Source organism: Caretta caretta, chromosome 7 (genome assembly GCF_965140235.1).
Source record: "Caretta caretta isolate rCarCar2 chromosome 7, rCarCar1.hap1, whole genome shotgun sequence".
NCBI lineage: Eukaryota > Metazoa > Chordata > Testudines > Cheloniidae > Caretta > Caretta caretta.
In genome coordinates this window covers 61,431,251-61,456,086 of record NC_134212.1, presented here as the reverse complement: position 1 = coordinate 61,456,086, position 24,836 = coordinate 61,431,251, and the positions used below count along the sequence as shown (strand labels likewise).

Here is a 24,836-nt window from a genome sequence, read left to right as displayed (position 1 = left end):
CTTATTATGTTCCAGATTTGCGTCATTTTAAAGATGATACCCTCAAATGGTTTGACTTGCCAATGTTCTGTTTGGGCAGGACACAGGAGCGGAAAGGTAACAGGCTACCTGGACTTCAGTTTATGGGCAAGATTTTCAAAAATGGCTAGTGATTTTGGGTGTGCAACCCAACCTCTTTAATAGAGGGCAGGTGCTCAGCACTTTCTGAAAATTACGCCCTTTTAAGATGTCTTAAGTTGAGCACTCAAAGCATAAGCTGCTTTTGAAAATCTTGATCCATGCTTGTCTCTCTCCATATAAGGCTGAATTACTCTAAAACCAAAACATTTCAAAACCAGGTAGCTATGAAGTAACAAGTTCACATCACTTACCAAATCCAAATTCTGAATAGCAAGAAATAAAAAGCGAAGGAAATTGTAAATTTCACATCATCCACAAAATAACCAGCAATACACTAAGTGGGCCTCCATTCCCTTGCCTCCTTGTGCAGTCATTTACATCTGTGCAAAGTGGGTGTACATTTTACATGCACTTTGCACCAGTATGAGTGACCAAGGATACAAGGCAATAGAGAATTGAGCTCACTAGTAAACGAAGTACAAAAAAAAAAAGGAGTACTTGTGGCACCTTAGAGACTAACCAATTTATTATATTTCATCCCAAAACAGCAAACTGAGTTCTGATCATTGGGATTAAAATATATTCGAGCACTTGTCTAAATGTCTTCTGTGTCTATACCTCTTCATGCGGGAGATTGAAGATCCCTGATCCAGAGATCAGAACATTTTTGCCAGCAGTGTCCATTGATTTCATCAGTTCCCAGTGTAGCCTCAAGCCTCTCTTCTCTTAAGGAGATGGTCACGCCATCTACAAGGGGAAGGCGTGACCAAAGGACCCTGAGTTCCTTTCACCACTTCTGGCTGTGAGACAGAACCAGCTGGCAATGTTCCATTTTGTCCACTTACACATTACTTTATCTCAATGGTTCCCAAACTTTAACAGCCTGTGAACCCCTTTCACTAAATTGTGAAATCTCGTGAACCCCCTCCTAAAAATGAATATTTCCAGGGTTTTAAGTTTAAATTTCCTCAGTGTGATGGCTGCGCTTGCTTTTCCTGCATATCTCTTGGAAGTCTGGAACCACTGGAGAAAGATAAAGTCTCAGGTCTGGTTCAGCATCAAGTCTGTTTCTGTATTTGGTTTTCAGATGTGCATACGAGGAAAACGCTTTCTCGCATAAGTATGTTGTTGAAAATGGTAACAAAACTGCAGCAGTTTTTTCTGCCAGAAGGGGATATTTGTTTCTTAAACTCAGCCAAAAGTTGATCAATGACAAATTTCTGAAACTCCTTTTCAGTTCATAATCACAGGAGATCTCAATCAATTTATCTTTTTCCTTAGTGTTCAATATCTGTGTTGAGAAAGTGGTATAATCAAATGGGCTTGCGAATCCAGTAATGATCATCTGACATAGCTGGAAAGTATTCCCTGAAAGTTGTGCAAAGTCCTTTTAGGTGTGCAATTACATTGGTTTTAGTGCACTGATCCAACTGAAGTTTATGTTCTGCCAGGAAGCCATGAAGATTACTGAAACACTCAGTTTGATTGTTTTCCAAACAACTTTCCCAGAACTGCAACTTCTTTGTCATGGATTCAACTCGCTCTTGCACATTGAAAATTGTTATATTGAGGCCTTGAAGAGATAAATTTAGGTAATTAATTCTTGACAAAATATCTGCTAAATAAGCTATGCTATGGAGCCAGGCATTATTTTCCATACAGCTGACAAGGTAGAAAGGGTGGCTGTTGAAAAAAAACCTAGGATTTCTGTTCTAAGCTCAAACAAGCGCACAAGGATTTTGCCCCGTGACAGCCATCTAACTTCAGTATTGGTCAACAGACAATTGTGTATACTACCCATTTCTTCACAAAGTACGTGAAATATTCTGGAATTTTTTGGCCGTGATTTTATGAAATTCACCATTTTCACTGCATTGTCCAGCACTTCCTTCAGTCCCTCAGGCATGCGTTTTGTTGCGAGGGCTTGTCTATGGATGCTGCAATGAGTCCAAGAGTCTTTTGATGAAGCCTTTTTTGTTCGAGCTACAAATCCAGTATACTTTCCCGTCATTAATGTGGCCCCATCAGTGCAAATGCCTATGCAACGAGACCAATCTATTTCCTTTTCTTGAAAATATGCATTAGTCAGATTGGCGATATCTTCTCCAGTTGTACATTCTTCCAATGGTCAGCAAAACAACAAGTCGTCTTCAACCATACCTTCATTCACGTAACGTACAAACAGTAGCAAAATAGCTAGATTAGCTACATCAGTTGATTCATCCAACTATATAGCATAATATGGACTATTTTTCACTCTGTCTACAATTGTGGTCTCTACATTATTTGACATGTAATTAATTCTTCCTGACAACGTAATATTGGACAAAGGTATCATGTCAATCCTTTTCGCAGCCTTTTCTCTGAGCATGCAATGAATTACGTCTTTTATACATGAACCAATCAAGCTCTCTGCTATGGTATGGGCTTCTGATGCTTTTGCTAATTGGTAGCTCACGTGGTATGACGCTTCAAGTGAATTTTCATTATCAGTACTTGCTTTGGATATAAAACTGTTAATGTCACTTTTCCTTTCAGCTAATTTTCGCTTGAAAAAATCAACAGGCGTGTTGAGTTGTGCAGGATGCCTAGTTTCTAAATGGCACCGAAGTAGAGAAGGTTTGAGGCTGCTGTTTACTAGAACATCACCACAAATCACACACAGTGGTTTTGGACGTTCTTGATCACCAATGCATGTAAAACCATATTTTATATAATCGTCGTCATATTTTCTTTTTTTTGTAAGTGACTTTCTAGGACCATCATGATCATTAGACTTAATTTCCATAGTGTGGACTTGAGGAAACACTAGCTGATTCTTGCATCTTTACGCTTTCCCCTTTCAGCCACTTATCCATTGAACTTGTGTACAAAAGTTCTAATAAAAATAAAACAGAGAGACTGCTAACAACCAACAAACTAAGAAATGAGAAGATTCACTGAAGTCTCACTGAAGCAAAACAGCACTCCAGAGAGAATGACAATTACTGAGGCACCTTAACACTGCTACACTGGCTACAATGTGCTTCCAGCTGGTTTGGCTTGCAAACAGCTTTTCTTCTGGCATGAGGTCCATCCCTACGAGGGTGCCCTGCGAGGGACAAATTAGCTTGGACCACCCCCCACGTACAGCGTGGCCCCTGCTCACTCTGCCCTTGATGACAAGCCAGAGGTCTGAGCTGCCACCTGTGCGCCTGGGGTCTCAGCTACCGCCCTGCCCACCACAGGGCTCCGGCTACTGGCCCTGCACCGGGGTCTGGGCTGCCGGCTCCGCACTCTGTGGGGCTCCAGCTGCTGGACCCCGTTGACTGCCCCAGTCAACTGAGCTCAGGTTGCAGGTCCCGCTGACTGCCGGGGCTCGGACTGCTGCCCCCAACTGCCCAGCCCCACTCTCCCTGGGGCTTGGGCTGCCAGCCCCACATGGAGTGCTGGGGTTCGGACTGGTGACTCCCCTGCTGATGGGGTCAGGGCTCAGGCTGCCAACCCCAATGGCCCGGCCCCACTCTCCCTGGGGCTCGGGCTGTCTGCCCTGCAACCGGGTCCTACCTGCTGTCTCCAATGCTCAGGGTCCTCTGGCCGCCGTTAGTGAAATTTTTCTGGTGAATCCCCTGTAACGTTCTGCGAACCCGTTTGGGAACCAATGAACTAGGGTCTCTGGACCTATCAACACCCTTTAAAAGTATCCCTAAGAATAAAGAACCAAAAAAGTTGGATCTCCTGGGCATAAAAAGTCATTTGTCCTCGAGCGTACAACTTTGCTTAGCAAATTATCCGGCTCTTCTTTCTCACTATGACTATTTTCATGGGATAAGACTGAGGAGTTTCTGGATAAATGTCCATGTACTTTAGAAAGGACTTGAAATCTCTCATCTCAAGTCAGTTAATGGCTAAGACCTCTGTACAAGTTGCAACTGGTGCTGCTGATACAGCATCAAATTCTTTGAGTGCTGTTGTCTCTGTGCGTACACGGGCTCCATGCTCTTGAGACTGAAAGATTGTTGCAAGAAGTGTCCATTGGTCCACGTCTGTACTTTTCCACTCCTTGTGCCCCAGATGAACGGTATAAGGGATGGTGTGGACCGTCCACCTCTCCATTTCCTTTCTACTGCTGTGTGGTGTGAGACAAAACCCTCCAGTGTCCATGAAGCTGATCATTCGACTTCATTTCTGTAAGTATTGTAAAAAATAAAATTTTGTTAATAGCAGTTTAGAGTTAGTTTAGTTAGATAGATTTTGGGGACTCCCCTGTCTGGGGCTGCTGCCATTCTGGTAAAGGATTCAGATTATGCCCAGGATTCCAGGCTTCAAGAACAGCATCTCCTGCCCCCGATCCTTCGTGGTCAGCAATGACCATTAGAGGTGCCCATACTTCTTTGGAGAAGCTCATATCTCTGCTAAGTGGAGTATCTGCCATTCCATTCCCAGTTGAGCCCTGTAAGCTCAGGAATTCAGACGTAGGAAACATCTCATGGAACGTGCTGTGAGGCCCCAGCCTAATATGCCAATGTACATGGGCGGGTGGGGGGTCTGCCTGGCCCAGAAGCATTGAGGAACATACCACCCAGCTCCATTGTCTCTGAGACAGGGGCGAGCAAAGATAAGGAATCCTTTTCCCAAGCTCACCATGAGGGTAGAAAGCCTCTCAAAAGCCTAAAGAGAGATCCCCCTCCAGAACAACCTCCTAAGGTGAGGGCTGCTTCCCCAGCACCTTCACGAATGAGTGACTCTTTGTGCCTGGTTCCAAGAGGTTTAAGAGCACGTACGAGTTATGATACCATCCCACTGGATCCAAATAGTATAAGTACCTGCATGTTGGCACTGTTGATACCAAGCAAAGAGAGGCATGAGCCAAGGCTCGGATAACCATCGGTACTGGCAAAGGACGTTCAAGAACCCCATGTACCACTGGTACCAATGTGAGCGCATAAGGTAACACCAGCTCCCAAGAGAGAAGACTCTTCAATCCCCTCGTGACAGCTTCACTCCAGGGGATCTCTTTGTTGTTCTGGACCCAGGTTCTCCCTTTCTATTGGACCTGGTCTTTACAAGGGAGATTCTTACACTGGCAGTCCACGAACACTACTACTTACTGGACTCATGGATCATCCTTTCAAACCACTGGGTTTCTTGTTCCCAGTTGTCTTCATGGACAAATACAGCTTTCCTTGTGGCTATTACATCAGCACGTAAGGTGAGTGAGTTGTAAGCATCTTCTGCCATATATGATTTTCTGCAAAGACAAGGTTATTCTCAGACTGCACCCTAAATTATTTTCTAAAGTGCTGACTGATTTTTCATTTAAAAAATAAATCTGTCTGTTTACCTGTGTTCTTTCTGAAACCACACTCAACCAAGGGTGAAGCTGAACTACACATATTAGATATCATATGTGCCTTGTCCATTTATTTCACTAGGAAAAAATCTTCTCCAGTAGGAATAGAGAGGTTATTTTACCTGTGTATTTAGCACTGGTGCGACTGCTGCAGAAAAACTGTCTCCACTTCAGGTGTTCACAGTTCAAGAAGGATATTAATAAATTGGAGAGGGTTCAGAGAAGAGCCATGAGAATTATTAAAGGATTAGAAAATGTGCCTGATAGCCATACTCAAGTAGCTCAATCTACTTTGCTTAACAAACAAAAGGTTAAGAGGTGACTTGATCACAGTAAGTTAATATCTACATGGGGAACATTTAAAAATGGGCTCTCCAGTCTAGCAGTGAGAAGTGTAATGTGACCCAATGGCTGTAAGCTAGTTAAACTTAGGCTGGAAATAAGGCGTAAATTTTTAACAGTGAGAGAAATTAACAATTGGAACAATTTATCGCTGGCATGGTATATTCTCCATCATTGACAATTTTTAAATCAAGATTGGATATTTTTCTAAAAGATCTGCTCCCAGAATTATTTTGGAGGAAGTTCTCTGGCCTGTGTTAGACAGGCAGTCCAACTAGATGACCACAATGGTCCCTTCTGGCCTTGGAATCTATGAATTTAGGTCATCCCCTCTGCTCTTTGCTTCTGTTGCTGAAAGATCTAAGGTTCAGGCAATTTCAACCCAGAGGATTTCTAGATGGATGTCAGGTTGTATAAAGTTATTTTATGAGATGGCCAGTTTACAGCTACCTGGGAACATTAGGGCACATTCAGCCGGGGCCCAGGCAGGCTCATTTAGAGGTATTCCTACAGTTGATAATTGTAGGGATGCTACCTGGAGTAATGTACGTTCACAAAACATTATTGTGGCGATGTTGCATGCAGGTGCTCACCTGGGCGGGGCTCTATTAAAATCCGTATTTAATTAGACTCGCAGTAGTACCCTCTGTCTGTGTGGTGTACTCCTTGTGAACCACCGGATGTGGATCATATATAGGCAAGCATACAAAGAAGAAAGGGAAGTTACTTACCTGTTCAGTAACTGGAGTTTTCAAGATGTTTTCTACATGTGTTCTACAACCCACCCTCCTTTTCCCCACTACTGCCAGACCTAATATCTTGGACTGGGTAGTGGTGAAAGAGCTGAGGATCAGTTGGTCACACTTTCCCCTTTTATGCCCTTGGGGGTGAGAGGAGACAGGCTTGAGGCTGTGCAGGGAGCGGGTGTGACCAATGGACACTGCTGGCTAAAGTGTTCCAATATCTGGCATGTGGAGAACATATAGAGAATACATCTCAAAGAATTCTAGTTACGGACTAGGTAAGTAACCTCCCTTTGTAGTCTTGATTTTTATATCTAAATTTTCTTACAAAATATGTTATGTCGGAAATATTGTTAATACCCTTGACAATTAACAGTAAAATATTTTGTACCATGCTGGTTGTCAATCTGTTTGTGTAAATTAATAGAGGCTAGTCTACACTACACAGGCCCTGCTGATACAACTATATTGGCAGAGCCTTCTAGTGAAGGCACAGCATATGCCAACAGAGAGTTTTTCTGCCACCATCATAACACTACTCCCTGTCTACGGTATAGATAGATTAACATAAATCGCCTTGCACTGACCTATGTGTGCACGTTCACATTCAATTTGTCTGCAGCTGACATAATCGCCCTGTTACAGCAGTGCAGTAAAACCATCTCCCCAAACGGCATAGAACTGTGGTCAACCTACTGAGGTTGACACAGTGTGAATGCAGACACTGCATGACTTGTGTTGACCCTAATAGGCCTCCAGCAGCTGTTCCACAATGCCCCATTCCCTGTCACAGTGACCACTCTAGTCACAATTGTAAACTCCACTATCCAGTAGTCATAGAGACTTGAAACCACTCCTCCCCCTTTTTAAAACTTCCTGCATGCAGCATGATTTTGAAATGCCTTTCCCTGAATACCCACCTTGGTAAGCACATCTAGCAGCTCTCCATTGTGTGCAACTGCCTGACCATCCAGGCTGGTTCCAAGCACTAGACATGCTCCTGGCTGGAGTAGGCAGAAATATTGGATCTCCTGAGCCTGAGAGAAGAGACTTAGCAAGCACAGCTGCAGAAGAGCTATAGCAATGTGCAAACAAATTGTTCAGGGGATGCAGGCAAAGGGGTATAACAGGGATCAGCAGCAGTGCTGTGTGCACTTTGCCAGGGATGCCACAAAGTTAAGGAGTGCAATAGATTTGGTGCTGTGCTACAGACCTGCCACTTCATGTCATACTTGCTGCAGACCGCACCAGCACACCACCATGAATACCTCTGAGGAGCCTAAGCCAGAGACCCCTGCCATGAATGGGGAAGAGGAGGTGGGAAATGGGGCGGGGGACTCCTACCAAACCACGAGCCAATTTGAGACGTCAGTGTAGCCAGTCATGCCAGGTGATTGCAGATGAGCCTGATGAAGGGGAAGGGAACTCAGGTAAGCGTGTGCATGCACTTTTCATTACATTGCTCAAATTTAAGATGCACCCGAACCATTCCAGGCTTGCAAGACAAAGATATTGACTTTCATTGTTTTATTCATACTAGAAGAGTAGTGGTACAAGAGACAGATAGACCGACTTGGTATCTTCTTTTCATTCCCATTAGGTTGGGCGGGGTGGTGGTGGCATGCAGAGCATTTTGTTTGTATTGCATAGAGATTTCCTTTTTGTCCTCCTGAGAGATCTCGAAACTTTCAGGGAGATGCTCTGCAATCCTCTCCTAAAGGTTCCCAGGTTGCCTTATTTCTTCCTCCACAGGCGAACACTTTCCCACACCGCTTTGTCATGAGTTCGGCTGATACCATTGCAGTAAACTGGCTAGCGACGTTCCAGGCTCAGGATGCCAGTAGCAGCTGTGTTCTCTGTGCCTTTGTGATCCTTGTGTGAGAGCAGCTAAAACCACCACCGTCTGTGGAAAATAGTTCTAATATTCCGTGCTATTGTCTTATACTCATACCCATGAAACAGGAACCAACATTTTATAGCTTCATGCAAAAGAAAATCCTTATCCCCCTTGTCCCTGGTGGGGAACGGAGAGTGGTGCAGGGCTGAGCTGTTCCAAAGCTGAAACATGAATAAGCTTTTGTCATTAAAGTATTTATGCAAATGGGAAAGGCAGCTTTGAAACTTATCTTTCCCTTTCCCCTGTGACTGTAAATTCAGTGGTACAGCTGTACTGCTTTTATAAAGCAGCTTCGAACAATGCTCCCTTTACACCTGCAGAACTCCTGACCCTGATCGAGAGAGAAGAAAACTAGGGAGCACATGTTCTGAGAGATGCTGTACTGGACCATGGAAAAAAAGGACTGATATGACCAAAAGCATGGAAAAATGTGATATATTCCATTGTCATTTTGCAGTGTTTGTTGTAGCTGTGTTGGTCCTAGGATACTAGAGAAACAAGGTAGGTGAGGTAGTATCTTTTATTGGACCAACTTTGGTTGGTGAAAAAGAGACAAGCTTTTGAGCTTACCACTGAGCTTTTCTTCAGGTCACGTGTGAAGAACTCTAAGTAAGCTCAAAAGTTTCTCTTTCAGAAACAGAAGTTAGTCTGATAAAAGATATTACCTTGCCCTCTTGTTTTTCTAGCATGGAAAAAAAAGTCTCTGGAGTCCCACCAGGACAAAGAGGGAAACAACCTAAGCCATAATTCAGCAAATCCAAATGCTGTACATCCTGGTTCACCCTGCTTGCAGCTTTCTGAACAGCTGTGTTCTTAAAGAAGTGACTGTCATGCACTTTCCCTGACCAACCCATGTTGATATCTGTGAAATGTTACTTATGAGTCACCAATGCTTGAATAAGCATAGAAAAGTAGCCATTTTTGCTGATCTGCTTTGTGGCAAGGTGGCCTGTTGCCAAAAGAGGAATATGCATGCTGTGTATGGCCCCACTTCACTTTGGGTAGTCTATTACTGCAAATCTATTCACTATGTCCTGCATATTGCCAACAGTCACAGTCCTGTGTAGCAGATAACTGGCCCTACACACTTGCATAACTGAGTTACCTTCTGTTCTTTAGGGTGCATTGTCCTGTTCCCTTCCTTCCACATGTACCCTCATCCATAACACACCTTCCTTCCTCTCCTTTGTTTTTGTTTCCTCCTGTCACCATCACCCCCCATTTGTAACTTCAGGTCTAAATTCTAGATGGTCAATTCTTCAAGCCAGAATCTAGTATATTTTAGAACAGAGACAGTCGTGGCCTGGCTTTTAAATGCTTGTTTGTGCCATAGGTGGGAGATCATGCTATTGGTGCTTGGAACCTAAGTGTCTCTTACATTTTTATCCTTTATGTAAAGAAATGGAGATATTAGGTCATTTTCAGCTTTTTCTCTGGCCCGTTTGTGCTGCCTGGGTGGCACAAAACACTTGACAGCTATCCTGACAAAACTGCATGGAGTTTCCCCAATCCAACTTTAGCGGATGGCTACAGCTGTTGTAAGAGGAGCAGCCCTTCTGTTCCATAAATTAACAATGGGGATCAACAATGTAGGAGAGTATTGACTTTTCAGGAGTCAGACCACTTTTAATGTTACAGAAGAATGGCACAGTATCATTGCCCAGACCTGCCCCTAGCATTGACCCTCACTGCTACTGAGCATCACCCCTACACTGTGACACTCCCTAGCCCCAACCCTGAGCATCACCCCCACTGTGACACCTCTGCCCCCAGCATTTATCCTTATCGCAGTGAGATTGACCAGCCCCACCTATGCAGTACAGTACATTGTCCAACAGTATGACATTGCTCTGTAACACCCCCAGCTGCCCAGCCAAGACCCTAGTACTGAGCGCTGCCCCTAGTGTGGCACTGCCCAGCCTCACCCCTCCCAGCCCTGACTCTCATCCCTGTGTAAGGCTGCCCCATGCCACCCCAGCACTGAGCATCACCCCCAATGTGACACCTCTGCTTCCAGCTTTGATCCTCATCCCAGTCCTGCCCACCCAGCACAGGGCATCACCTTCACAGTGTGATGCCCCTAGCCCTGACCCTCCTCCTAATGTGGCACTACCCAGCCTGCCCACTCGCACGGAACGTTGCCCCTAATGAGTGTGACATGGCCCAGCCCCAGCACTGAGCCCCACCTCTCAGCTACCCACAGTGCGACACGGCCCAGTCCTGCACTGAGCCCGCCCCGTAGCGTGGCACTGCCTTGCCCCCAGCACTGAGCCCCGACCGGCACTGTGACACCGCCCGCCCCCGCGTTGGATTCTAGTACTACGCGGATCTGTGACGACAGGTATTTTGTCCTCGCTACCTTACCGTACATGGGAACTGGCCCCTTGTGGTCGGTGATTGGCTGGAAGGAAGTGGAAGCGGGTGCTGTTTGGCGCGCGTGCGTGGGAGCGATGTGTCCGGTGGCTCGTGAGGGGCGGCGCTGAGCAGGTACTGGGGGGTGGCAGCGATCCCCTCACACCACACGCCTCGACTGGGGAGCGCGCTGGCCCTACGGCTCGACACGGACCCGGGCGGCCGCGGGGGCGGAGCCCCGCACAGCATGCCTGGCGGCCGGGGCTCTGGGGCGGGGCCCGGGGCTCCTGGCTGCGGCCCGGAGCGTTCTCAGCGGTCCTCTGGCGAGCCCCTGGCTGCGCCTGCGGGAGCGTTGGGGGCGGCCGGGGACACGGCTCCGGAGGAACGAGGGACTTGCTGCGCTGGGGAAGGGCCGCTCGGCTGCAGCCTGCCGCTGGGCTGGTCTTGAAAGCGGCAGGACCGTTTCCTCCCGCTTCAGAAAGCGAGTCCGAGGCGGAGCGGGCCCGCGTGGGGCGGGCGGTGTAACGCGCTGCTGCCTCAACCGTTAGTGCTGAGGGTACGTAACGCCGCACTGAGATCCCCGCGGCTGACTCGGGCCAAGGAGCTGGAGTCCGGGCCCAGGGGGGCACTGCGAACATGGACACGGCAATAAAACAGCCTCTTAGCCCGAGGTCCACGAGCCGGAGTCGGCTGGTACGGGCCAGCCGCGGGTGTCTAATCCCAGCGTAGACCTGTCCTAAGAGCTCACGTAGAACAGACCCAAACAGCAGGTAAAGCAGTTCTTGCTTACAGGACATGGTGCGTGTTTTCAGGAGAGGCTGGGTGATGTGAGGTAAATGGATGAATGTTCACGTTGCATTGTTGGCTGAGAAGTACAGTAGCAGTGCTTGACGTTCTCCAGAGTTTTAATAGGTCTTGTGGAGAAACTCCCAGACTCTGATTGATTTGCAGCAGGTGGGGTGACTAAAGCAGCAATCCAGACTCCTGGCTGCTGAGGTCTGTGCTTAGAGAGCTGCTGCTGTATCTTAGTTTATTCTGGCTGAGGCATTTTTAATCATGCTGAAGAGTCTGGTGGTGTGATGTTATGTGAAAAAGTTAATAGTAAGAGCTCTTTAATTTCCCACAAGCTGAAGGTGAAATGTCCTGCGGGGCATGTTCTAGTATGGCTGTCTATTGGTGCTTGCTGAGACAGGCAATCATTACACCAGTTTCTTGATAGCCTCATTTGTCAGCTGTGGGTTTTTTAGGCTGATTCTTATGAACACAGACACATTCTACCCAGTCCCTTAGCTGCTGTGGTTTTGGGCTCCCTTCCCCAGTGAATAATTTCACTGCTGCCTACAGTTCTGAGCAGCCTCAGGGAGACTTACCCAGAAACTGGATAACTTCATTCTGTAGCTGATTGGCAAAATTCTGAGCAGTAGCTGCAGAAGCTCTAATGCTGTCTTATCTGCAGATACAGGAAGACAAGACTGCGCATTAGTTACACCTGCTTCTTTGCAATCTGTCATGAGAAATGTCACTTTTTCAAACAAAGGAAAAGCATAGAGTCTGGAAAAATAGATGACTAGCTTCTCCCCTTCACACCCTAAACACTCAGAAGCGGGAAGCTTTTGGTTCTCAGCCATTCCCTTAGGAGCCCTTTAATCTCTACCACATTTCTGATTTGCACCAAGCTAGTCATAACAGCAGCCCTCAGTCCGGGAAGGACTAATTTATCACAGATTGTTCTAGGAAGTGTCCAATTTAGTCCAGGAGAAGGATGTTTAGACACCTGGGATGGATGAGGAACTTAGAGAAAGGCTCCTTAATACTTTTCTAGATAGTTCTGCACCCTGGAGCAACTGTTGGCACCAAAGGGAAAGTTAATCTCCTTGCCCTGCTAAAACCCACAAGCTGAAAAACTTAGTTTCAGTTCTGTGAGATGACTATTTAAAAGTGCATAGTCTTGCTGGCCTCATTGAAATTGTGTGTGTTTATTCTTGCCTGTTCCTGCCACCTTTCAGCTGTTTGGCTGGAGCAGCCTAAGCAAGACATCAAAGAGCTGAGTCTGTACTTTCTGATCAAAGTCCTCCCCCACGCCCCAAGTAAACAAGGCTGTGTTTCAACTACTTCTGTGCCTGTTTGAGGGAAGGGCAGATTGTGTCTAAAATATTTATTACAATGGGAAAAAGTCTTAATAGTCCCATAACTCAGGAGCTCAAGGGCGTTTTCTCTAACTATTAAAATCCTGTTTGGGTAGAGGTGACACATGACAAATTTCACTCCCAAATGTGGAAGTTTTGGGATAGCCTAGTGTGTGAGTTCTCACCTTTTGTGCATACCCCAGCTAGTCATTGTTGGGTTAAGGCAGGAACTCCCCCTCCAAGATGCTTTCCATAAGTAGCCAGTCCAAGGGTTCTTGCATCTTCCTCTGAAATACCTGAACTGGCTTCTCTTAGAGATAAGATACCAGAGTACAAGTCATACTCCTGGGGGAATTCTGCACCAAAAAATTAAAAATTCTGCACGCAATATTTTAAAACTTCAAAATTGTGCAAATTTTATTTGTCAAAATAACACTATATAATCACACCAGTTTCAATTATTTTGGTAATTTATTTCAAAGTATCTGTCATCAAGTATGTCTGTAACTCTCTACTGCTGGGGGAATTTTTTGTCTGTGTTGTTAAAGAAACCCCTCTGACGGCTGGGCAGACTACGGCCTGCAGGCCACATCTGGCCTGTCAGACCATTTAATCTGGCCCTCAGCTCCTGCTGGGGAGCAGGGTCAGGGGCTTGTCCCGCTCCGTGAGGCTTCCAGGAAGCAGCCAGCATGATTTCCCCACTGGCTCCTATGTAGTACGCAGAGGCATGGTCAGGTGGCTCTGCACACCACCCCATCCGCAGGTGCTGCCCCTGCAGCTCCTGTTGACTGTGGTTCCCGGCCAGTGGGAGCTGCAAGGGTGGTGCCTGCAGACGGGGCAGCACGCAGAGCCACTTGGCCGCGCCTTGGAGCTAGAGGGGGGACATGCCGCCGGGAGCCTGCCCCAGTCCCCTGCCACAGCCCTGATCCCCCTTCAAACCCCTTGATCCCAGCCCAGAGCCCCCTCTTGGTACCCCAAGCCCCTCATCCCCAGCCCCATCCCAGAGCCTCCACCCCCTGCCAGAGCCCCAATAGCCTGCCCTATCCTGGTTCCCCTTTTGCTCTCCGAACCCCTCGGTTCCAGCCTGGAGCCCACTCCTGCACCCTGAACTCCTCATTTCTGGCCCCACCCCAGAGCCCACACCCCCAGCAGGAGCCCTTGCCCGCTCCTGCACCCCTACCCCGAATTTCATGACCGGCCATGCAAAATTTCCATACCCCAGTGTGGCCCTCAGGCCAAAACATTTGCCCACCCCTGCACTCTGACAACCCAATTCCTGTTTCTCTGCTCCCTCCCCTGCATAGCCCAGCTGGGGGGCCAGGCTCACTCCGCCCCCCTTCCCCCCCCCAGGGACCAGCTGCAGGCCCCCCAGAGCCCAGCCATAGGGCCCTCCGTGGCCTAGACACTCACATCCCCTCCCCCCTAGAGGTTGGCTGCAGGCCCCCTCCAGCCCAGACACACACACCCTTTCCCCCTCCGAGCCCAGCCATGCACCCTCCACCAGCCCAGATACTTCCCCTTCTCTCCTCCCCCCCCCTCCTCCCGAGGCCAGCTGCGGGCCTCCCCCATTGCAGAAACACACACCCCTTCTTCCCCCCCCCCTCCCCAGCCCACACACTTCCCCTCCCCCCTCCCCTGAGGCCAGCTGTGCCTCCCCAGCCCAGGCACACTCACCCCCTCCCACCTAGAGTCCAGCCATAGGGCATTCCCCAGCCTAGACACTCACTCCTCCCCCTCCGAGCCCAGCTGTAGGGCCTTCCCCAGACCAGACACTCTACCTCCTACCCAGGGATCCAGAGGAGAAACGGCCTGATACTGGGTCCCAGGCTTGCACAGAGTTTCCTTCCTTCAGGGCATGCTGGGAACTGCAGCTGCTGGGAGCCCTCCAGTTCACTCCACTTTTCCCCAGCCTTGTCTTCTATTTGTGAGCTGGGCTCTGCCGGGTCCAGTGGCCTCTGATGGCAGCCAACATCTCTGCAGCCCATTTCTGTGGGGGCGGGAAGGAAATTCTGCACACACAACATTAATTTCTGCATAATTCTGCCTTGTGCAGTGGTGCAGAATTCCCCCGAGAGTAAAGTTCAAAGTAAATTTTCCAGTGTGAAAATTGCTATGTTCCTAAAGAAAAATGTGCAATCTTAAACTTGCTGGGTTAAGAAGTGGGGGGTGGGGGGAGTGTTTACCCTCTTTTAGCTGTTTAGAAGTGTTTAATTGCAAATTTTGGGTGTTGGCTATCCATTTTTAGCTGGAGAGCTAGTAGGGTTGTGGTACTGTGTGAAGGAAGCAGTTCCTGAGCCAACCGAGAGGAAAGGGTTTTTAGTCAGTTTATCTGAAATTGTATTTAAACTCATAGTTAGCTGAAATGTTAGACAAACAGTTGAGAAGGAAGATTTCTGAAGATATGCCTTTTCTGCTTAGGGCACAGAGCTCTTTTTCCAGTTCTTTGGCTCTTGTAGGGGACACCTTAATCAAAAATGAAAATGAAAACCTTATTATTTCTAAAGGTAAAACAAGCACTGCATCTGCCTTTTGGGGGGAGAGAAGAAAATATACGTAAAGTATATAAAGAAGCAAAAAAGACAAATTAGGTGACTTATTTTTTGCAGATCACCTTAAATTATAGGTGTGACTGAGTGTCTGCAGTAGCAAAATAAGAACAGCTTGCTGAGGACAGCTGTACGCTCCTTCCCACATTCAAAGGTTTTTACTTGGCTGTTCACAGGTTTCTAAAGTTGCAGTAAAATTAATGGCCAAGTTCATTTAGTGTAGAGGCCAAGATACTTCACAAACCAATTAAGTACTGAACCCTTGATTCTTTTCAGAGTAGCAGCCATGTTAGTCTGTATCCGCAAAAAGAAAAGGAGTACTTGTGGCACCTTAAGAGACTAAGACGTGAGCTGTAACTCACGAAAGCTTATGCTCAAATAAATTTGTTAGTCTCTAAGGTGCCACAAGTCCTCCTTGATTCTTGTCACTTTGCCACTGTAACTTCCAGTTGCATGGAGAATTTAAAGGGGAGCTGTGAGGCGCACGAACAGAGTTCTTTTCTTTTTTTCTTTTTTTTTTAATTTCCTTATTTGTTACTAATAGCATCTCAGCTGACAGAATTTGAAAATATCAAATTCACTGCACATGACTGCTTAGGCAATAAGAATGGGCAAGTCAGTTTCTAATCTGTGCCTGCACTGCATTTGGACATGAATCTGCAATGTTCAGGCTACAATGCTGCAGAACATGTTGTGTTCCTTTAAAAAAGCTTCTGTGAAAATGGGGGGGGGGGGGGGGAGCATGGAAACATTTCTATTGGTGGGAGGCCTTTTTAAACTAGATTTATTTTCAGAACCTAAACCTTGGGCCTAAGTCGATTTTTCAGTGTCCTTCTAGGCCCATTTACACTACGTGTTCAGCCATATCACAGGGAAGCACTTAACATACTGTTGTCCCCAGTCATGGTTAGAGTATGACTTTGGTGTTGAAACAGGACTGTAAAAGGATACAGTCAACAGTGGTCCTTGTGACTGAGGTGTTTCTGTGGAGGAGCTTGGAAGGCAGGACCCATTGATGTGACTCCTTATTTAAATTGAGCCAATGCAGGAGCCAGGCTCCGGAGTGATGTCCTTTTGAGTGTTTGTGTTGCTAAGAAGGTGAGCTGCTGCAGTTTGAACCAGTTGGAGCCTTATGTCGGTGAATTCATTTCTAGATATATTGCTACGGTAATCTAGTTGAACGATCACAGTTGCTCAGGTCACTTGTGGCTGGGCCTGAGTCTGACAAGCTGAGACAAGCATAGATTGAAGAGGATCTTTCTGCAGCCAGAGATTTATGATGGGTCCAGGATTGTGTCTATAGACTTGACTATCTGAGGAGAGGTAATATACTGGCAGCAAGTTCTTCGAAGCATTTTACTCCACTGGTATTGCCTCCATCCAAACCAGGTTTAGTTTAATCATCTTCTTTTCATCCGGCACTACTGTTTCCTTTAATATTTGGATAGCTGGGTATGATCCATGTATTGCTGAGACCATGAGGCCCTATGATTTTACCTACTGGCTCCATGCAACCCATCTGTCAATAGTACTCCATAGGAGTGGGCTCTAGAGATGGAAGACAGTTTCCCATCATGACTCTTGTGGTTTGGTCGAAAAAGGAAGGATTGGAATGTTTTTTTTTCAGTGTGCTGTTGCATGCCTGTGCTGTGTCTCTGAAATAGGACAGCTACATTCTATGACTGACCGTATACAAGGCCTTACAGATCCAGCAGTCACAGTATGGCTATACACCGAAATCCAGGGATAAGAAGCAGTCATCAGTATGTCCACAGATTCAGCTCTGTCATGCCCTGGCCTGAAGCTTTATTGGGAGAGATCCAGGATATTGGCAGTGGAGTGGGAGACTGCTCTTTACTCAGAAATGGGAGGTTGGACTCTGAGCATTGGGCAATGAGATTGGTTACATTGAATAATAGTTTCTTAAGTACTTGTTGCATTTGGAATCTTTTCTGGGGGATGGTAGAATTTACTCCCCAGAAAAGATTTCGGTTGTCATTTGATTTCATGCAGAGCTTTTGGGATTTCCTTTTGGGCCAGTTTGAGAGGAAGGGTGTTGTGTTTTTGGGCCTGCATTTTATGACTGTTTCCTGACACTAATTATTCACGACTTTAATGTGGATTGCGCACATAGTTAGAGTTCCCATCTACACAACAAAATGCAGACATGCTTTAGCCATGTTGGGTCACAGGTGTCTCCTTTGACGTGTCTAACTGTATTTCTAGCACAAATGGGAAGCCACTTTTGTGTCCTTATTTTTTTGCAGCTGTTTACGCCACTGAAACTCAAGAACACGTTTGTTCTGCCACCTTGCTCACTTAAATATACTCCAGGGAATATATTAAGCTTTTAATAGATTTTTAATACCAGAAGTGATTCATGATCTAGTCTGACCTCCTGAATAATCCAATTCATGGAGCGTAGTGACTCCTGTATCTTAGGCCTTCTCTCTACACTGGCAAGTTTCTGCACAGTAAAGCAGCTTTCTGCGGTGTGATTCCCGAGATGTACACACTACCAAGCCATTTAGTGCACAAAAACTGCACAGTTGCAGTGCTGTAAAAAAAAAAAAAAAAAACCTACCCCGACAAAAGGCGTACAACTTTCTGTGCCGGGGGCTCCAATGCTGCGGTGCCAATGTAGACACCCTGGTTGATTACAGTGCTGCAGTTGGCCTCCAGGAGGTGTCTCTCAATGCCTGTTCTTGCCTCTTTGGTCGTGGGTTTGAACTCTACTGCCCTGCCCTCAGGTGACCAAATGTGAGCCCCACCCCTTAAATTCCGTGGAATTTTGAAAGTCCCTTTCCTGTTTGCTCGGAGACGCATGCAGTGGTCTCGGCGCATCTTTCCAGGTGACCTTGCCTGCTCCACGCACCAGGCGATCTCCATCTTGGAGCAATGCCAAGCTTCTGGACCTCATCAGCATTTGGGGAGAGGAGGTGGTCCAGTCCCAGCTGTGCTCCAGCGGCAAGAATTATGATACCTATGGGCAGATTTCAGAATGCACGACAGGGGCTGTGACCTGGACACTCTGCAGTGCAGGGTCAAAGTGAAGGAGCTGCGGAATGCCTACCACAAGGCGCAGGAGGCAAACCACTGCTCCAGTGCTGCCGCCACGAGCTGCCGGTTCTGCAGAGAGCTGTGGCTACCCCACCTCCACTGCGAAGGCCCCTGTGGATACTTCGCTGGCTCGCGTGCCAGTCGAGAGTGGACCGAGCCAGGAGGAGGAAATCTTGGATGAGGATGTGGAGGCGGAGGGGGACCCAGAGGCAGAGGATGACTCGGAGGTCAGAGCTGCATATAGCCAGGAGCTCTTTTCTACCCCAGAGGAGGCTAGCCAGTCACAGCTATTGGAGCTTGGTGAAGCGCAAACAGGCAAGGAGACCCCTGGTAAGTGGCTTTGATTTTGGGAATCGCTGAAGCGAGTTGTTGGAGTCAGGAGGATTGCAGAAAGCAGGTTTGTGTCTGTATGACGCACTTACCACCATATGCCTAGTCTGAGCAGCGGAACAGGGTCTTGACTCCCTCACTTCACGGGAATCTCCCTCAGAGATCTCCAGGAAACTCTCATGGAGATACTGGGCAATCCGCTGCCTCAGGTTCTTTGGCAGAGCTGCTTTGTTTCTTGCCCTATTAAGGGTGACTTTCCCCCGCCACTCTGCTGGCGGGAGAGACGACTGTTGCGGCACACAGGTGAGCCGCATAAGGGTCAGGGCGGGAGCCGCAGTCTTGGGGAAGACCCTCCCTTGATTCCCTGCTCACCCTCAGCAGTGAGATATCTTCCATAATGAACACAGCCTGTGGAAAAAGTGGGGACAGTAATGATGATAATGACTATAGTGCCGGCTCTCCCCAAGACCCACGTGCCCAGTGTACAGTACCGTCTTGGAACACTGATTTTTCCCCTGCAGTTACTCACCATTTTGGGGGTCTTGTGGCTCGTGTGCTTGCTTGGGGTCAGCCAGTTAGTGACAGGTATGTGAATAGTGGCTGTGTTTTAAATCACTGAATCAGTGGTCTGTGTTGCAAACAATACTGCTTCTGTAAAATGTTGCATTTTGGCTTCACAGAGATGACCTTGGGAGCCCAGCCTCCCTCTTTATCGGCGGCTGAACAGCTGCGCAGAATTAGAAAGCAGCCATAAAGAACTAAAGAGGATTTTCTGCGTGATGTTATGATGCACTCCATGGCCAAAAAACAGGAACTGAAGGCGTGGCGGGACAGCGAGAAGAGGGACCAAAAGGAGAATGGGACATGCCAGAACAAAGCTATGGAGCGGCCCTTAAATGTTATGGAGTGCCAAGCAGACATGCTCCAGGCCCTACTAGCACTGCAAACCTAGCAGCTCCGTGCCTGCCCTCCCCTGCAGCTGCTGTAGCAAAACTCTTTCCCATGCGACCCCCCCAGACACCACCAACACACTCTTATCAACCTCCTGGCTCCATTCCACTCCTACCCTGTCAGTCCAGCCTTGCGGACTACCAGTACCCACTACACTCAGCACCCATCCCTCTGCTGTTTAGCTCTGCTGAAATACAGTACCCACTGCGCTGTACTCCAAAGGACAAGGTTGCATATGATACTTGGACATATACAAATCTTTAACTGTCCTGGGACCCCACCTCCTCCTAGGACCCTCCCTTTTCCCAGGCCTGACAGTGCTGATGTGTGTGTTTTGTTTCTCTGTCTCCTCCAATTGTTGTTTTTTAATAAAAGAATTGTTTTGGTTTGAAAGCCATCTTTATTCCATTAACTGAAAGCAAACAGAGCCCTGCAAAGTAACAGTCAATTTTCTCATCTGCACCAATCACAATCACTTCCTAGCTTTACAAGCACTGCATTCCTGAGCATAGCAACAAAAATATTAGTGGCTTTCAGCTTCACATTGCTGCCTCAAGGCATCCCTGATCCTTATGGCCCCATGCTGGGCCCCTCTAATAGCCTGGTCTCTGGCTGTTGAAATTCAGCCTCCAGGCGCTGAGCCTCAGCAATCCAGCCCTGAGTGAATTTTTCACCCTCCCCTTCGCAGATATTATGGAGTGTACAGGATGCGGCTATAAGCATAGGAATATTGTCATCGGCCAGGTCCAGCATCCCATATAGGCAGCACCAGCGGGCCTTTAAATGGCCAAAAGCACACTCAGCAGTCATTCTGCACTTGTTCATTCTGTTGTTGAACTGCTCCTTGCTGCTGCCAAGGTTCCCCATGTATGGCTTCATAAGCCACGGCATTAAGGGGTAGGCAAGGTCTCCCAGCATCACAATGGGCATTTTGACTTCCCCCTACGGTGATCTTCTGGTCTGGGAAGAAAGTTCCTGCTTGCAGCTTCCTGAACAGGCCAGCGTTCCGAAAGATGCCTGCGTCATGCACCTTTCCGAATCACCCTGCGTTAATTGTTGATGAAATGCTCACGGTGATCCACAAGTGCCTGGAGAGCCATTGAGAAATGCGATTAATGGCCCCACACACTTCCGTCAACACGAGTCCAACAGTCGACTTTCCCACTCCGAACTGGTTAGCGTCCGATCGGTAGCAGTCTAGAGTAGCCAGCTTCCACAGTGCAGTCGCCACGTGCTTCTCTGACAGGGCAGCTCTCATTCTCGTGTCCTTGCGCCACAGGGCTGGGTCGAGCTCCTCACAGTCTCATGAATGTAGCTTTCCTCATGCGCAAGTTCTGTAGCCACTGCTAGTCATCCCAGATGTGCATGATGATGTGATCCCACCACTCAGTGTTTGTTTCCTGAGCTCAAAAGCGGCATTCCACTGTGGTCATGAATGCCACAAGCAATCTCATGTTGTAGCTACTACGTGTGGCAAGATCAATCTCTAACTCCTCTTGCCTTTGTAGTTTAAGAAATAACTTCACTGCCACTTGTGGTGTGTTAGTGAGAGTGAGCAGCATATTGGTCAACAGTGCGGGATCCATTCCTGCAGCTCGAAGAGGCAGAGCACGCAGTACACAAACCATGGAAAGATGGCGCCAAATGCAGACAGAAGCACAGGGATTGCTGGGCTGCGAAGCAATGCATCACGGTGCATTGGGACAGGACTAGTATGCCCTGTGTCCCACTCCACCTTCCCACAACTCTCAGGGGCAGAAGAGGAAGAGATGCTCTGTGGGATAGCTGCCCAGAGTGCACCATTCCAAATACCACTGCAAGTGTGAACACTCTATTGCGCAGGCAGGTGCCTGCGCAATACATAACAGTGGTTTCCCTTCAGTGCTCTCTAAGCAGTGTTGTAACTGCTGGCAATGTAACTCTGGCAGTGTAGACATATCCTAAGATGACGACTTGTATTTGAGCTATAACATATCTTCTAGTAATATTTTTCAGTTGTTAATTACACTAATTGTTAAACATTTGTGCCTCGTTTCCTGAACTTAGTCGTTGGCTCTTGTTTTCCCTTGTCTGCTAGTTTAAGTAGCCCCCCACTATCAGCTGTCTTCTGCCTGTATAGGTAAGAATAGACTGTGATTAAACTTCTTTTTGATAAGATAAATAGATTGAGCTCCTTTAGTCTCTCACTGTCAGGCAGATATTTCAGACACAAAGCATTCTTGCGGCTCTTCTCTGAAATCTCCAGCTTGCCAGCATCTTTCTTGAAGTGTGGCATCAGAATTGTAAAAGTCTCACCAATGCTGCATACAGAAGTAGTATCACCTCCCTCCTCCTACTTGCTGTTCCCCAACTTATACAGCCACAAATTGCATTTGCCTTCTTAGAGCACTGCGCTGGGAGCTCATGCTCAGCTGCTTATTCGCCATGACCGCAAGATCACTTTCAGAATCCTGCCTTCCAGAATAAAGTCTTCATCCTGTACTGTGATCTACAGTCTCAGTTCCTAGATATATGAAGTGTTGAAATGCATGTGGTATGATTGTACCAAGTTATCTATATTGCCCTATTTAAGTGCTTTATCCTTGTAATTACCACCTGTCAATTTGTCATTTGCAAAGCTTATCAGCAATGGTTTCATATTTCCTTCCAGATCATTGGTAAAGGTATTGAATAACATTGGAGCAAGAACTGATCCCAGTGGAATGGCAATAATCCACTTTTTAATCAGAATGTTATGCAGTTTTAAATCAAATGGTTTCAGAAGACAAAAGTGTATTATGTCAATAGTTATTACTTTCATCAGTCAAACTTTTAATGTTGATTAGAATTAATTATATTTCCTTCCTTCAGTTCTTTGATAGTCCTGTATGAGTTAGTCCTGTATTTCTGGCTAACTGGCTTGTAATTTCTATCTTATCTTAAAAAGAAAAGGAGTACTTGTGGCACCTTAGAGACTAACCAATTTATTTGAGCATGAGCTTTCGTGAGCTACAGCTCACTTCATCGGATGCATACCGTGGAAACTGCAGCAGACTTTATATATACACAGAGAATATGAAACAATACCTCCTCCCACCCCACTGTCCTGCTGGTAATAGCTTATCTAAAGTGATCATCAGGTGGGCCATTTCCAGCACAAATCCAGGTTTTCTCACCCTCCACCCTCACTTTGGATGGGCTAGCACCAGCAGGAGAGTGAATTTGTGGGGGGGGGTGGAGGGTACTCCTTTTCTTTTTGCGAATACAGACTAACACGGCTGTTACTCTGAAACCTATCTTATCTTAACTACTCTTAAGCCTTGGCACAGCAGTGGCTTTCTTGGAGGTCTCTGGAACTTCCCCAGTATTCCAAGATTATTCAAATTTAACGTTAGTGGTCTGTTACTGTAATGATAGTGAGTGTCGTGGCGGGAGAGAAGAAGAGGTTGAAGAGTGGAATGGGGACAGGAGAGTTCTGAGCTGGCACCGTCTGGCTCTGCAGTACATGCACTACGTGTGGTACATGGGTTGTGATCAGCTGGTGTGTGGGTTGATTTAAAAAGAGGAAGACTTCAGTCTTTATTCTGAGCTCAGTAACCTACAGAATTGCTTAAAGAACATGTGAGAAGCTCCACATGTCTATTTAAGATGAGTTAATTAAAGTTGCTAAGGAAAGCAGAAGAAAATTCAGAGACAAGAACAGAGAATTAATCTACCTTGATCATAATTGTGTGAATTGTGCGGCAGTACTGACAATGTTGCTTTTGAAGCGAGAGCATACAGGTGAAGGGGGCACTTTCCCCTTAATTTCTGTTCAGGGATGGAGAAAATGTCTCCATTGCCCACCCCGTCAAAGAACAAGGGCTAAAAAACCTCAAAATCTTGTGACTGACTTGAGGAGCAGCACTGAAAATACTACTCCTCCTCCTTTCTAGCTTCTGACCTGAGTGGCTCGACAGAGGAGGCAGCTGTAGAGCAGCCTTCTGCCTTTTGGTGCTGCTGTGTCCTAGGATGCAGATTACAAATATGTGTTGCAATTTCTCTTGAATTTTAGATGTTGTACACAAGGTCTTGAAACAATTGATGTAGCGGATGGTGCTAAGAAAGCTTGTGCCTCTGAGTTGAGACATCTTAATACAACTGAGTGGGCAAAGCCCTTGTACGTGGGTCTGTGGAGTACTGGTCAGCCACATGGTACTAGCTCCTTCTCTTGATTTGCAGCTGACAAACCACAATTAAATGAAGTTTAAAATATATATAGTACTCTCCGAATATTATCCATGTAAGTATAGGATTGTCGTGCAATTCTGAGCAGGAATGGAAATGGTCTGTGATCGAGAATGGGAGAGGTGTGTCTGAAATGTTCTCTGTGAAGTTCTGGTCTGCATTATAAAAAGGTTTGGGAGCTTCTGCTACTAAGAAAAATCCATAGGCGAGAGAGGGGTTAGGGAGGGATTTTCATTCACTGACAGCAACATTGGTGGATGACCATGTGTTTTGTTCCCACAGATGACGTTAGTATGACTATGGCCCAGCCTGGGGCGGTAGTAGCAGCTGCTGCAGGAGTCCTGGTTCTCCTCCTCTACTCCTCCATTCACAAAGTTGATGAGGGCCACCTGGCAGTGTATTACAGGTACTATTCCAATGAGTACATCCAAGGTTCTCAACATTCTGGGTTTAATTCTTTCCGTTATGGTTCATCCAAGGAAGGTCTTGTGTAAGAGTTTGCCCTGCTCCATGTTCTGTGCCTGGGCCTCATCTCAGGATGGGCAGGAGAGCCATTATTGCTGACTAAAGAGGTAAAAAATGACAGTCTAATAATCATGAGATATTATAAAAATGTTTTCTGTTTGGATTTTGAACTCCCCTGTCACCCTAGTGTGCATGAAACAATTATGGGGTTAAAATTCAGCTTTAAATGCATACAGACAGAGGCTCTAGCTCCCCAACTCCCTCCCCCAGTACCCAGGGCCTTTCGCATATCCCTGTATGCTTGATTCATAACTCCCACTCTTCCCATACCACTGTGTGCCTAGTCCCCAAGTCCCTTGCGTCCCC

At 46.9% G+C, this 24,836-nt stretch overlaps 1 protein-coding gene and 1 long non-coding RNA gene across 4 annotated transcripts in view; one reads left to right on the top strand and one right to left on the bottom strand.

Moving 5' to 3' along the window:
* Positions 1 to 624: 624 nt before the first annotated feature.
* On the bottom strand, positions 625 to 14,878 carry LOC125640187 (uncharacterized). Of its 3 annotated transcripts, none has more exons than XR_012669334.1 (6): positions 14,691 to 14,878; positions 13,098 to 13,268; positions 12,157 to 12,236; positions 7,458 to 8,595; positions 5,211 to 5,350; positions 625 to 4,287 (listed from the first exon to the last, which is right to left on the bottom strand). It is a non-coding gene; the product is annotated as an uncharacterized LOC125640187 (long non-coding RNA). The 3 variants fall into 3 exon arrangements; XR_007357730.2 differs by having other exon boundaries at positions 13,098 to 13,222; XR_007357729.2 differs by lacking the exons at positions 12,157 to 12,236; positions 13,098 to 13,268; positions 14,691 to 14,878 and adding an exon at positions 10,799 to 10,933.
* The window catches only part of LOC125640185 (erlin-1-like), a 58,271-nt gene continuing 44,853 nt past the window's right edge, over positions 11,419 to 24,836 (top strand). Inside the window, 2 exon segments of the mRNA XM_048858429.2 lie at positions 11,419 to 11,556; positions 24,288 to 24,411. Of these exon segments, the coding sequence (XP_048714386.1) occupies positions 24,299 to 24,411 (113 nt within the window). The 5' untranslated portion in view covers positions 11,419 to 11,556; positions 24,288 to 24,298.